Source organism: Elaeis guineensis, chromosome 3 (genome assembly GCF_000442705.2).
Source record: "Elaeis guineensis isolate ETL-2024a chromosome 3, EG11, whole genome shotgun sequence".
NCBI classification, from domain to species: domain Eukaryota; kingdom Viridiplantae; phylum Streptophyta; class Magnoliopsida; order Arecales; family Arecaceae; genus Elaeis; species Elaeis guineensis.
The window spans coordinates 127,854,156-127,867,535 of NC_025995.2; the positions used below are offsets into that span (position 1 = coordinate 127,854,156).

Genomic DNA, 13,380 nt, shown 5'->3' on the forward strand with positions numbered 1-13,380 from the left:
ACTGGATCATGGTCGGATCTCGCGCCTCAAAGTCGCCCTTGACCTGCCCCACGATCAGCTGAGAGTCGGAGAATGCCGGAGGCTGTCGACGCCCAATTCCTTCGCCATCCTCAAGCCCGCGAGGAGTGCCTCGTATTCGGCTTGATTGTTGGAGGCCTTGAAGTCGAACCGGAGGGCGTATTCGGTGACTACCCCGTCCGAGTTCGTGAGCAGGAGCCCGGCCCGCTTCCCTGAGCGTTGGAGGCTCCGTCGATGTGAAGTACCCAGGTGGAGATCGGGTCCCGCTCAGAGACCGAATCTCGTCCCGGGCCTTCCGCTCCGACCTTTCGTCGGTCGTCGGGCATTCGGCGATGAAGTCGGCCAAGACCTGAGCCTTCAAGGCAGGCCTCGGTCGGTACTGAATGTCGAACTCGCTGAGCTTCATTGCCCACTTAGCGAGTCGTCCGGATGTGTCGGGTCGGCGCAGTACGGCCCTCAGGGGCTGGTTGGTGAGTACCACGATGGCGTGGGCCTGGAAGTATGGGCGGAGCCGTTGCGCGGAGACGGTCAGGGCGAAGACCATCTTTTCCGTCTCCGAGTATCTGGCTTCGGCGCCGTGGAGCACTTTGCTGATGTAGTAGATGGGCTGATGGGCTCGGCATTCGTTTCCCGAACGAGCACCGAACTGATCGCCTCAGAAGATGTAGCCAAGTAGAGATACAAGGTCTCCCCGATCTGCGGCTTTACGAGCAGCGGCGGGGAAGCCAAGTACCTCTTCAGGTCTTCAAAGGCCTGTTCGCACTCATCCGACCAAGAAAAACATTCGTCTGGCGCAGGGTCTTGAAGAACGGGAGCACCTTTCAGCTGATCGGGAAATGAATCGGCTAAGAGCGACGATTCTCCCGTTCAGCTGCTGGACCTCCTTCTTGGTGTTCGGATGACGCATGTCGAGGATCGCCTTTATCTTCTCAGGGTTGGCCTCGATCCCTCTCCGAGAAACGAGGAATCCGAGGAACTTCCCCGAGGTTACTCCGAAGGCGCATTTGGTCGGATTGAGCTTCATTCGGTGTCGTCGAAGGGTGCGGAAGGTCTCGTCGAGATCCTGAACATGGTCCGGGATCTGCGTGCTCTTCACCAGCATGTCGTCCACATACACTTCCATGTTGCGGCCGATCTGGTCTTTGAAGACCTTATTGACGAGTCGCTGGTAGGTGGCACCGGCGTTCTTCAATCCGAAGGGCATCACCCTGTAGCAGTAGAGGCCCTTGGGGGTCACGAACGCGGTGTGCTCCTCGTCTTCAGGCGCCATCCGGATCTGATTGTACCCGACGAAGACGTCCATGAAGCTGAGCAGTCGAAATCCGGACGTCGCATCCACCAGCTGGTCGATCTTTGGGAGTGGAAAGCTATCCTTCGGGCATGCTCGGTTGAGGTCGGTGTAGTCGATACAGATCCTCCACTTCCCGTTGGCTTTCTTGACCATGACGACATTGGCGAGCCAATCGGGATACGTGGATTCGCGAATGAAGCCCGCTTCGAGCAGCTTGTCCACTTCCTCGTCGATGGCCTTCTGCCTTTCTGGGGCGAAGGACTTTTCTTCTGCCTCACCGGTTTCATCGTCGGATCGATGTTGAGTCGGTGAGTCATTGTTTCCGGAGGGATGCCCGACATATCAGCTGCCGACCATGCGAATATGTCGGCGTTGGCCGTCAGGAGCTCCGCCAGTCGGTGGCGTTCGGCGTCGGGCAATTGAGACCCGACCCAAACTTTTCTGTCGGGATTTTCTCCTATCGGGATCGCTCGAGCTGCTCGGCCGGCGAACCCCGCTCTTCCTCCTCCCGTTGATCCAGTTTGTCGATTGTCAGGGATCCTTGTCTCGTTGCTTTGGGCGGAGATTTGAAAGCATCGTCGGGCGAGCTGTTGATCTCCGCGCATCTCCCCGACTCCGTTTCTGGTCGGGAATCGAACAAGGAGATGGTACGTCGAGACGATCGCCTGAGAGCGTTCAGTCCGGGTCGCCCGAGTATGGCATTGTAGGCCGAAGGGACTTGGACGACCGCGAAGATGAGGGAGACCGTGCTTTGCCGTGGTTCGGTACCGACCGTCACGGGCAGGGTGATTTCTCCTTCTGTCGTGACGGTGTCTCCGGCAAAGTCGATCAAGGGCGTGGAGACCCACTAAGTCGATCCGTCGGTAGTCGCATTCGGGAGAAGGTCGAGTAAAACAAAACATTTGTCGAACTTCCATTATCAACAAAAATTCGTTTTACATCGTAATTGGCTATTGTCGCCGACACAACAACAGCATCGTCGTGGGAGTCTGGATGCCCGAACGTCGTCTTCCGCGAAGGTGATTACGTCGTTCGGGTCGTGGTTTTTTGGTCGGCTCCCCTCCTGTAGACGTCCCCGATCCCAGCCGCTTGGAAATCATGTTGATGACTCCGGCCGTCGGCTGGTTAGTTGTGCCTCCTCAGTCGCTGGGGGCATCGATCGGCAGTCGGTCGGGTCGGCGGACCCTTTCGAAACTTGCCCGAGATACCTCGGCGGATGAGATTTTCGATCTCGTCCTTCAACTGGATGCATCGCTCGGTGTCGTGGCCGTGGCTCCGATGGAACCGGCAGTACTTCCGATGGTCGAGGCCCTTTGCCTTCAGAGGCGGAGGCCGTCGCAGGTATTCCTTCCCTCGATCTCCATCAAGATCTGCGCACGGGGAGCGGAGAGAGGAGTGTAGGAGTCATACCTGGGACGCACCGACCTTGGAGTCTGTCGGCGGGGTGATTTTTGGATCTGTCGGGGTGGAGAAAGCCGACTACCGGCCGGGGGCCGCTTGGTTCGGCGGGCTCCCGACCTTTTCTTCGTTCTCCTTCGGACCCCTGGGCTCGACCAAGCGTCGGTCGGACGCTCCTTCGTCCGCGCGCATATACTTGTATGCGCGCTCCAGTAGCTCGGCGTATGTTCGGGGGAGGGTCTTGTCCAGAGAATAGTAAATCGGGACGACCTCAGGCCCCTCTTCATGGCTGAAACCGCCATGTCTTCGTTGAGGTCCCGGACCTCGAGCGTGGCAGCGTTGAATCGCGCCACGAAGTGTCGGAGCGTCTCGTTTTCCCCCTGCTTGAGGGAGAAAAGGCTATCCGACGTTCGCGGCGGCTTTCGGCTGGTGCTGAAATGGGCCACGAACGAGTGCTCGAGCTGCGCGAAGGAATGGATACTGCCCGATCGAAGACCGGAGTACCAAGCCCTGGCAGCCTTGCGAAGTGTGGCGGGGAAACCGATGCAAAAAAGAGCGTCGGTTGCCCCTTGAATTGTCATGAGAGCTTTATAGCTCTCGAGGTGGTCGACTGGGTCGGTGGAGCCGTCGTAGGGCTCCACGTGCGGCATCTTGAACCGACTGGGAATCGGCTCGTCGAGGACCAGTCGGAGAGAGGTTGGGCGGTCTGGAAGTCGACGTCATTCGAAGACTTCTGGCCGTCCATCTGCAGTTGGGCGAGTCGGCGGTCGATCTCCTCGAACCGTCGCTCGTAGTCGTCCGCTCGTCGATGCTGGGAGACCCCAGGAGTGGAGCCTCCGGAAGACTCTGAAGGAGAGGCCGACGGTGTGCGCGGCCGCTTTTCCTTCCTCGCCCGTTCCAACGGGGAAGGAGAGGGCCGCTGGGACCGTCGGTCGTCGCGCCGAGGTCGACCCCCTCCTCCCCGTGGGAGCGCTGTTGGAGTGCTCGCCTGGAGGCGGCAGGGGTCGGCGCGACCGTCGGCGGCTGCTCCTGGAAGGCATAGGTCGGGCCGCCGGTTGTTGCTGGAGGCTTTTGACTGCGTCGGTCAGCACGGTCATCTGCCGCACGATGGCCGCAATCTGGGCCTCCGTGGTTACTGCGGGGTGCGGAGAGCTAGGCTCCGCCGCCGGTGGGGCGGGAGGCTTTTCCCGGCGGGAAGAACGCCTTGCCGACCCAGTGATTCTCGATCGTTGAGCTCTTGTCTTTGTCATGCTGTCCCCTACCTGGCGCGCCAATCTGTTGCGGCCAATCGCCTCGTCGCCCGATCGCCGGGAAGCGTGCACCTGCAAAAGGAAGTCCGCACTGACCGGAGGCGGCTCCGGTGGGGACCCTCCGACGGTCAAGTCAGAGAGGTGACTGGGCAACAGTGAAATGCAGACAGAGAGCTCTGAGAGGAGAGAGAGAGAGAGAGGGCGAGCCTGCGTATGTGGGAGAGACGGGCGGATCGATCCCTTGCACTGTTGCCTTCCCCGGTATATATAGTGGAGCACGGTATGGCGCCATCATTAATGGCGCGGACAAGTGAGGAACTGTCAACTCACTGTAGGCTGTCACGTCGCCGTGTAGCCGTCTAATCACCAGGGTTGACCCGGTCTCGGCGGGACAACGCCCCTAGGTGACCGTGCCGCATGTCCGTGTCAGAGCTGACAACGTCTGGCGGCCGTACGGCGGTTGGTGGAGTCGGCCGACCCAGGGTCGGTGGCCAGCAGAGTGGCGTCGGACTCCTCCGTCGGTCGGCGAGCTTCATGTGGGTCGGCTAACGGACCTCTGGGTTTAGTCGGTCGGGAATGGACCGTGGAATGGCCGCAGTTAGCCGCTGATGGCGTCCGTCGGCCTGTCGCCCGACTTATGATCGGCCAGGCAGAGTCGTCCGTCGGGTCGTCGGTTAGTCGGCCGGGCTGCCAGGTCGGGCCCTCCGACAGCGGTCGGTCGGGCTGCCAGACGGTCGGGCCCTCCGACAGACGGTCGGTCGGTCGGTGGGTATCCCCAACAGTATTGCTCCTTAATATGAAAAGGTTAATCGAATCCTTAAAAGGAATATCATCTCATGTTTCAAGCTTTTAAAATCTTTCCATGATCGAGCAAGTTTATCAATAGTAAAGGATATAATTTTGGTTTCATTCATATACATGTTGTGTAGTTTATAACTATTAAAAATACATATCATCTCATGCAGGTGTTCTATAACAGATTTATCAACAGCCAAAGTATTAAATTTCCTAATAAGGAACTTACTCGTTGCATCCTTTGATATATTTTCCGTCAAACTTTAGCACAATTCTTTTGCGGCAGCCGCATTTTGCTAGGCTCAAACAACTCATCTAACGTTCCATTTCAGAATATATCCTCTGCATGTGGAGTCACATTATCCCACTTCTCTTCATTATTCAAAATAGATTTGTAATTTGTTTACTGGGTATGGAAGAATTAAAAACGCAGAGTATAAGATTTTTTTTTTTTTTTTGCCTTTCACATTTTCTCCAGAATTTTTGCCATTCACATTTTCTCCAAAATTTCTGCCGGTAACAACCCACATTGTATCTCGATCATTTCTAGAGCATTAGTCCTCTCTTCGAGCTGGTTTTCCTTATCTATGCTAGGTGAAAGAGGAGTCCAAAGTGTTTGCATCTTGTAGTTGGCATTTTGCAAAATGCTTCTGTTGTTACCATTCCTCCAAAGCCAAAAGCATCGTTGTTCCACCAGTTTAAACAGCGAGGACGTAAGATAGCGACTTCTTCCGTCTTCTAAACTCTTGGTAGATCAAGGTTATATCGTCCTATGTTTACCCTATCCCCTGGCATAACCAAACAAGCACGAGTTGGTCATTGAGGGTGAACCATGATGGTACTCACCGGTTTGGCCTCCCTGTGGCTGTAGGCGTAGCCTGCAAAAACGGTAGGTCAATGGGAGGGAGGTAGCAAGCAGGGCTCCAGTGGTTGCATGGGACTTTGTATGTGTTATGATAATTTTGTAGGTCTTCTTCGCTATAACTCCAAAAAGCAAAGTTCCCCATGTATCATATATGATACACGTTTGAATCAAAAATCGTGACATTTTCAAATGCTAATTCTTTTTTTCTCTTCTCCCCTGGTTTGACAGCATCCAGTCTTCCATTTCATGTCTCGTCTGGTTTGATACCTGTATGCTTTCACGACTCTCCACAGCCTGATGAGACACAGAGTGTATGCTTTCAGGTCCCCCTGCTGTGTGTCTCCAAATTTAGTACTTACTGAAGCTTTATTCAACATCTAATCACTTGTACGCTAGCAGGGTAGCAGTAGCATAACATGTCACAGCCCCCCTTCCATGGACGATTATGGTCAACCTGGTTTGGTTAACCATGCATCTATCCTAAAGTGCAAGCAACGAACCAGCACGAGAAATTGAGAACGCAAGGTACAAAATGAAAAACGATGATTTCCTTTCCTTTGCTCGAAGAGAACCAGAAAAACAATGGACTCATTACTCCACCTCAAGCAGAAAACCAACAATGGATAACAACAGAATGCAGCATAAGAAATCCAAGTTGCAGGCACCAACAGAATATGTGCAAAATACAAACCTGCGAAGCAAATGCTGAAAGAAAATGTAGGACACACGAATCTGTGAAGCAGAACCCAAATAGATGAGAGAAGCATTTTTGTCACCTTCGGCTCCCAATTTATGGTTTCCTTCCACCTTGATATATGGTTTCCTGAATTATTACTTCATAAAATGATGACAATTCTTCCAGCAAAGAAGATGTCTCTAAATTGTCTGCTGCACAGGATGAGATTCAACATAGTTGAACAGCAGGAAAAAACACCATGGATTTTTAGTGTTGTCATAGAAAGCCCATCGGAAGCATAACAAAGGAAAAAAAATCCCCTCCAACAGGTGCACAAGGAAATAAAGGCCAGGTAACTTAACAATCAAAAGGCCAAAATGTTATGCTTTTAATTCAATTAACATAGATGTCAACAGAATGCATTCCATTTGTTGGATATGTCAAAAAGCTTGTGTGATTTTGCGTCAACATAGCCAATAATACTTTATTAAAGTGGAATTATTGAAGAACAATACTGTCACGGAACCAGCCGCTGTGGATCACGAGGGAACAGTGATGTTTTGCGTATGTTGTTGAGCGCACAGAAAAGCATAACAACTCGCTCCAGGCCCACACCAAACCCACCATGCGGAGGTGCACCATACCTGCAATAAAGTGAAGCAGATCACCATAAAGCAAAATTCATGATTCACATATGAACCAAGCATCCATTTTAAAATCAAGCATGGCATAAAAATGATCATTTACGACACCATTCCTCTCGATACAGTGCAAGGACCAAGGAGGAGCTGTGCTAATCAACACTGACAACTTCAGAAATAAGCAACTTTAAGGCACTAACACTTCATTCCCGTAAAATTGCTTTTCTTTCTTCTTTTTTTTTTTCTCCCCTGTTTTTCCTGATTTTTACAATGAATAAGCTAGTTAAATAAATTATCAAAAGTGCTACAGTCATACATGACCAGGTGGACCACAGATGAAAAACCCACAGAAGAATAGATTACAAGATGCACATTGGCTATGACCTTCAAGTTGCAAATTGGGAGAAATTGGCATCCTGGGTATTAATACAGGTCTTCTGCTGACAACTAAGAAAGATCCTACACGCATGCAACTGGAACAAACAGACCCTATTAGTCCGTTGGGATGCAGCTATCAATATGGCAACCAAACGATGCATGAGACGAGAAAGATAAAGCATGAGAGAGCCAGCCTGTTTTTAGGTTTTCTATGGTGAAGGTGAGAAATTATAACACCTAATTGGAAGCCAATCATTAAAATTTCTAAATCTGACAACATTTTACCATTTCTAACCAATTTTAGTACAAGTTTACATGGGTTAACAATTATGAAGCTTCAGCTACCAAACCATTCCTCTGACACGAGCACCACAGACAACACAGGGTTTCAGCTTTTCATATTGATGCATGCATATTCACAAAAAAAACTGTCACTTTTACTGGAAAAACACGAAAAGAAAAGAAAATGCACAAAAATGTGGAAGAAAAATAAATAAAAAATGTGACTTCATACCGGAAAGAGTCAATATACGTTGATATAGTCTTGACATCAATTCCACATGCCTCTGCACGTTTAGTCAATAACTCAGGTAAGTGTATTCTTTGAGCCCCTGAAATTATCTCCTCGCCTGGAAGAAATGTCAAAACCGATTAGAGCACAGTAGAAATTGTATATTTCCAGCATATTTTACAATGTTATTGGAATCAACTTTCTACACATACCCAAGTTCTAAACTATCCTATGTGACTCAAAATCATGACAACTAAAGTAACAGGACTCAGACATGGATGGGCATCTAATACTTGGCACAGCATCTCTTGAATAAATTATATTTTTTCAAATATAAGTGGTAATGTCATTTTCTTTTAGCAAATTCTCAGATTCTATAATCATCATATATAGTCCAGATATGATGGTAGGAAACCGAAGAGCATGGTTCTTGTATATTCCAGAAAAAGTATGATACTAATGGATGTACAACATTTATGTGTTATTATTTATTCAGATATTATTTGTTCTGATTGTACATGGCCTAATCTGAAAACAGAGAGCTTTAGGAAGCCATGTAAACATGGTATTTTTGACTTGACTTAAAATATTAACCAATTAATGGCGTTCAGTCCTGCCAAGGGCATTTGCTACATTTGAATATGTTGTTCTCCAACATATACAAGCCACTAATCAGCAAAGTTTAAGGGATGCAAAAAGCTACTAACTTACAAAATTTATCGGAACTAAGCACCTGATAAAACCTCAGAATCAGAAACTATATATAGATTAGAGAAGCCTTGTCTGAGGAGAAGATTGACTCATTCTCAGCTCTAACTCCTGAATGTGACCATCCTTTGCCAAAAGAATTACGATTAAAGGATAAACATAGGAATTATCATTAAAACTGTTCTTAGATACCAATTTAAATGCATTATAAATTTGCCTGCTCCATAGTTGACGATGAATAGACTAGACTAAGGTCAAAAAAACATAAAAGGAAAAAATGAAAATTATGTCAAGATTCCTAAGGAGAATTTTGAAATATAGAATTGGCACTGACAAGGTATGGCATTTCAACATCATCACAGCAAAAATAAGAAATAACATGCTGCTGATGTGCAGGCAAATGGCTAGAACACGCTTGGCTAACGTTGCATATGTACGGCAATACACCTGCATTGGATATACACCAATAAGGACTGATAAAAAAGCCGGTGAAGATACAGTAGAACCTTCATTTTAGCTTTCTATGAGTAGGCTACTCTTAATTGCTTTCTAGTGGATGGTAGGCATGCTCTGATCGTTCAAACGTGATTCTTGACCAACCTAAACCAATTTTTTTCATGAAAAATATACTAAGACATGTCTTTCTTGCTTCTCATATGTAGGTCTTAAAAATATGTACGAAGAAGCCCAAAAAAAATTATAGCAGTTTGGAAGGAACAAATTAAGACACTAAAATCATTAGATTACAATATTAAACACAAGTAGATCTGGTCATACATATGTACAATCTGACTAAATAAAGAACCCATGTAAGCCTGCAATATATCATACACTTATAATTAGCTTTGCACAGGTCGCGCTGTACCCTATGACTAGTCGAATACATGCTCTTCATACCATCCAACAACCGTGTGTCAGACTACATATTTAATGGCAAAGAACACTACAGACAACATAAAATCCATGTGCAATTTAATTAACACTTTTGACTCACGTTATCGAATCAGAGCATGGAAGAGTTGCATGATTTTCTATATAATGTCCAAAAATTGAATTACAACAATACTTGTAATCACATGCCTGGTTGACCTCATTTTAGGCAGGAAAAAAGGCATGCATGTCACATAAAAGAAGACTTTGTAATTTGAAGAAATTCATCATATGTATATGGTACCACTAGAACTTAAAATGTTATCAGAGTATACAATTTTCATTAGCTTGTCACCATAAAAAATCACTGAGACTATAAACTACCATCAATAATTTTCAGTAATCAACAAAAAGAATTTACTTCTCACCTCGAATGAAGACATCAAATGAATTACTATATGCTGGATCATCATAACAGGGCATGGTGTAGAATGGTCTCACGGCCAAAGGATACCGATAAAGAATATAAAAATCAGTGTCATATCTGTGTTGGCATGTAAGAAGATCATGAGCTTAGTCAACAGCTCTTGTAAGAAAGGAGAATGAAAAAGTTAATAGCAATATTATAAACTCACTTCTCACGAACAAGCTGACCCAATTTTTTCTCTGCCTCCGTACTTAAGTCCCCAAAAGGATTGACTTCTATTCCAGCTTCCTGTTAAAATCAGTCAAACTGATCTTGTCATTGAAAGAAAAGCCACATCACTCCAACCACAATTTTATTTGGATATACTGCTAGTTGACTAAGAACTTAAAAATAGCTTTACAGGTCCATTGTTTTTGCAGCATAACTTCTTACAAATTCATAGCTATACAGCCAGTCAGCCTTATTCAACTCACTCGATGCAATTTCGATCATAAGAAAATTCAATAAATCCATCCCCTAAATCATCCACTTCTTGTTTTTGCGTCTCTTTGCTGAGCTAATAAATTTAATGTTCCAGGATATGATAATATGTGAAGTTAAAACTGTTACAAAAAGTTATATGCATCAAGTTTCAAAATAATATCATTACTCAAAAAAAAAAAGGAAAAAAAAATCTTGCATATTGTCACAATTAAGTTCGGTAGTTGCATGCCCATGAACTTAGACTGGAAATTTGTATTCAATCCATTTGATTCAAGATAATGGGTAATTCACTGTAAATTAGTAATCCTCGTATATTTAGCAACCATCTTCTATATTCAGCCAACAACTGCTGCCAATACCCAAGGATAATTACTCAACAAAACTTATGTCCTACTTCAATCTCATATCCAATTCTTGTATCCAAGAATAAAACATCAGCCCCATAATTCCTTTTCTAGTATGTAAGATTCTAGGGAGGTATATGACAAGAGTAAATGAAAAACACAAAAATGACAATTGGCAGAGGAGAAACTCAAAATTGCACACAAAATGATATCAATAATGAAATCTAAGGCCAGGCAGAGGGCAAGCACCTTAAGCATTTTAACACCCTCCAGAAAAGTGAGTCGCAAGGTCTTCCGCAAGTACTGCAATGCATACAGACTAAGCACAATCAAAAACAGAGATAGGCAGGCACAAGTCAGGAAATAAAAGAGTTTTGTGTGACATTCATCGACAGGGATAGAGATATCCAGTGGTTAAGATTCAATTATTTAGCAATTTTTCTTTTTAAAGGATATAAAAATAATTCCTTCACCTTTAAAGGCTCAAAGGGATATTGTCTGTTGATTGCATCCAATTCTTTCTGGAGTTTTCATGCAAATAGTCAAACATTGCAACAAACAAACAGTCCACGATATCACAAACCTGCATAAACAATCACAAGCTTTGATGGTTAAGCTGATAAATGAACTGAACTCAGAGATGCACATCAATTTATTCTACCTCAAAATAATGTTCCTTGATCTCCATTTCAACATCAAGGCCTACAAATTCACACAAATGCCTATGTGTATAGGAGTCTTCTGCTCTGAATACAGAACCAACTTCGAATACACGTCCAAAACCACCACATATTGCCATTTGCTTATGAACCTGAGGTGATTGTGCCAAGCAAGCAGGTTGACCCTTGTAGTCAGTTTAAATACAGCTGCACCACCTTCGCTTGATCCAGATACCAGCTTGGGAGTATGGATCCCGACAAATCCCTCGGACAGCAGAGATCGTCTAAATATCTGCACCAGTGCACGGTTAATTCCCAATCCAAACTCCATTTTTATGATTATAACGACATTATTTCTTTATATTTTGAAAAAATATGATAAATAGAACAAAAAATTCCAACAATGCAAGGAAGAGATGCTCATCTAGAAAGGAAATTCAAGGCAGTTCCTGTTGTTTGTCAGTTTGATCGACCAGATGATGAGAAAGCATGCATTGTGGTTGAATCCTTTTTCGCTATCTTGAAGAAAGTAAGTTGGGATCTGCCTCCTCTCTCTCTCTCTCACACACACACACACATGCGCGCGCGCGCACGCACACACAAGAAAAAGAAGAACTCAGTTTAGGCACCAAATATATTTCTGCATAACCTAACAACCAATTGTGCCTTTAAATAGGACTCACAAAATCTAAGTATCTCTATTTACAAGGACGTTTGTTTTCATAAGACTGCAGATACATGCAAAGTTTGATGTCAGTTAAAAAGATTGTGCACTTACATCTTCAACATGACATTGAATACGGAAAGTTGCTTGGTTTTGCAGGTGTGCGTATGTCGAGAACTCTATAATTCAAGCGTGTGTCCTGGCCAACACGAACAAGCTGCTCTCCAGTCTGTGTCACTCCAATTGTTGCATTAGAAACTTGATCGTTAAGCAAAGTTTACAATGAAAAGATGAGTGACTAGAATATAAATCTGTTTTCCCAAATTGTAGAACTCATAACTGTTATGTGGAAAACACAGCTTCCATCAAATCAATTTGTCATCGTGTGTTACTTCAACATGCAAGCAAAAAATGCCACCAGATCTGTTGCTTAAATTTTTTTAGTTATAAAAACTTACCTGTTCAGCTTTTTTGAATTCCATCTCACTTCGTGCTGCATCCTCAATGTTGATAGGCAAATTCGGCACAGCTCTATTGACACAGAAAAGCTTCGTTACTTGAACTTCCACTACAAAAAGACCGTCAGCAGCTGAGATTGCTGTTACTCAGAAAAGATAAACCAAACTGGAGTTTCCATAGCAAAAGACCACTAATATCTGTGGAGAAATACATATACAATTTATCAAGGTAGTGTAACACCACTTGTAGGAAGCTAATAGAAAAGACTTTTCTTTTTTTTTATTTTTTATTTTTGAGGAGGAAAAAAGGAGAGGGAGAAGGGGTGAAAGAGGATAGAGATAAAAGATCAAGTTCATTGCGTTCAGCAACTGGCAGGTACCAACATATTCCCACTTTCCTACTAAACAATGGGATGCTTTTCCATCAATGCATAAAACTGATAAGCATGAAGCCTCAAAATTAACAACAATTTCGAATATTACCTACAAGAGCCAAATAAAGAAAGAAGTAACTGGTTTCATTTTTTCTTCACTTGAATAAGAGATCGACAGCTTATTGTTTCATCTAAGGGGCCAAACAGGGATAAAGGCTTGGATTTAGAGTTATTTTTTTGTATATCACATGTACTAGACCCCATCAAAGAATAAAATGGAGGGCCAGAGGGCGAAGGATAATGGCAGTGGCAGTGGAACTATAAAAATTATTTTAAAACTCAGCATTCAGGAAACTCAACCAATCACAAAACCTGGCCTCAAGCAAACTGTCAACAAATATTAAGAATGAGTAGAGACCTCAGCAAGGTCCCCATGATTTTCCTCATCTCCCGATAAAAAGCCTTGAGCTAAGATCTAGTTCTGATTTTCTGTTTCTGGTTAACTGAGAATTAAGCTGCCAAATTGGTTAACTGGATCATTCCGAACTTACAATTGGAGCGCCTAACATC

General features: G+C 45.1%; 1 protein-coding gene and 1 long non-coding RNA gene across 2 annotated transcripts in view; one reads left to right on the forward strand and one right to left on the reverse strand.

The window, feature by feature from the left end:
- Positions 1 to 4,767: 4,767 nt before the first annotated feature.
- LOC140856724 (uncharacterized) lies at positions 4,768 to 6,480 on the forward strand. The gene is made up of 3 exons (XR_012140310.1): positions 4,768 to 5,641; positions 5,846 to 5,940; positions 6,017 to 6,480. It is a non-coding gene; the product is annotated as an uncharacterized lncRNA (long non-coding RNA).
- A 183-nt stretch (positions 6,481 to 6,663) lies between these two features.
- The window catches only part of LOC140856365 (aspartate--tRNA ligase 2, cytoplasmic-like), a 6,888-nt gene continuing 171 nt past the window's right edge, over positions 6,664 to 13,380 (reverse strand). The window contains 13 exon segments of the mRNA XM_073253472.1: positions 6,664 to 6,937; positions 7,827 to 7,941; positions 9,830 to 9,945; positions 10,037 to 10,116; positions 10,905 to 10,958; positions 11,129 to 11,181; positions 11,184 to 11,238; positions 11,317 to 11,507; positions 11,510 to 11,606; positions 12,093 to 12,131; positions 12,133 to 12,207; positions 12,437 to 12,576; positions 12,817 to 12,919. Of these exon segments, the coding sequence (XP_073109573.1) occupies positions 6,811 to 6,937; positions 7,827 to 7,941; positions 9,830 to 9,945; positions 10,037 to 10,116; positions 10,905 to 10,958; positions 11,129 to 11,181; positions 11,184 to 11,238; positions 11,317 to 11,507; positions 11,510 to 11,606; positions 12,093 to 12,131; positions 12,133 to 12,207; positions 12,437 to 12,576; positions 12,817 to 12,919 (1,245 nt within the window). The 3' untranslated portion in view covers positions 6,664 to 6,810.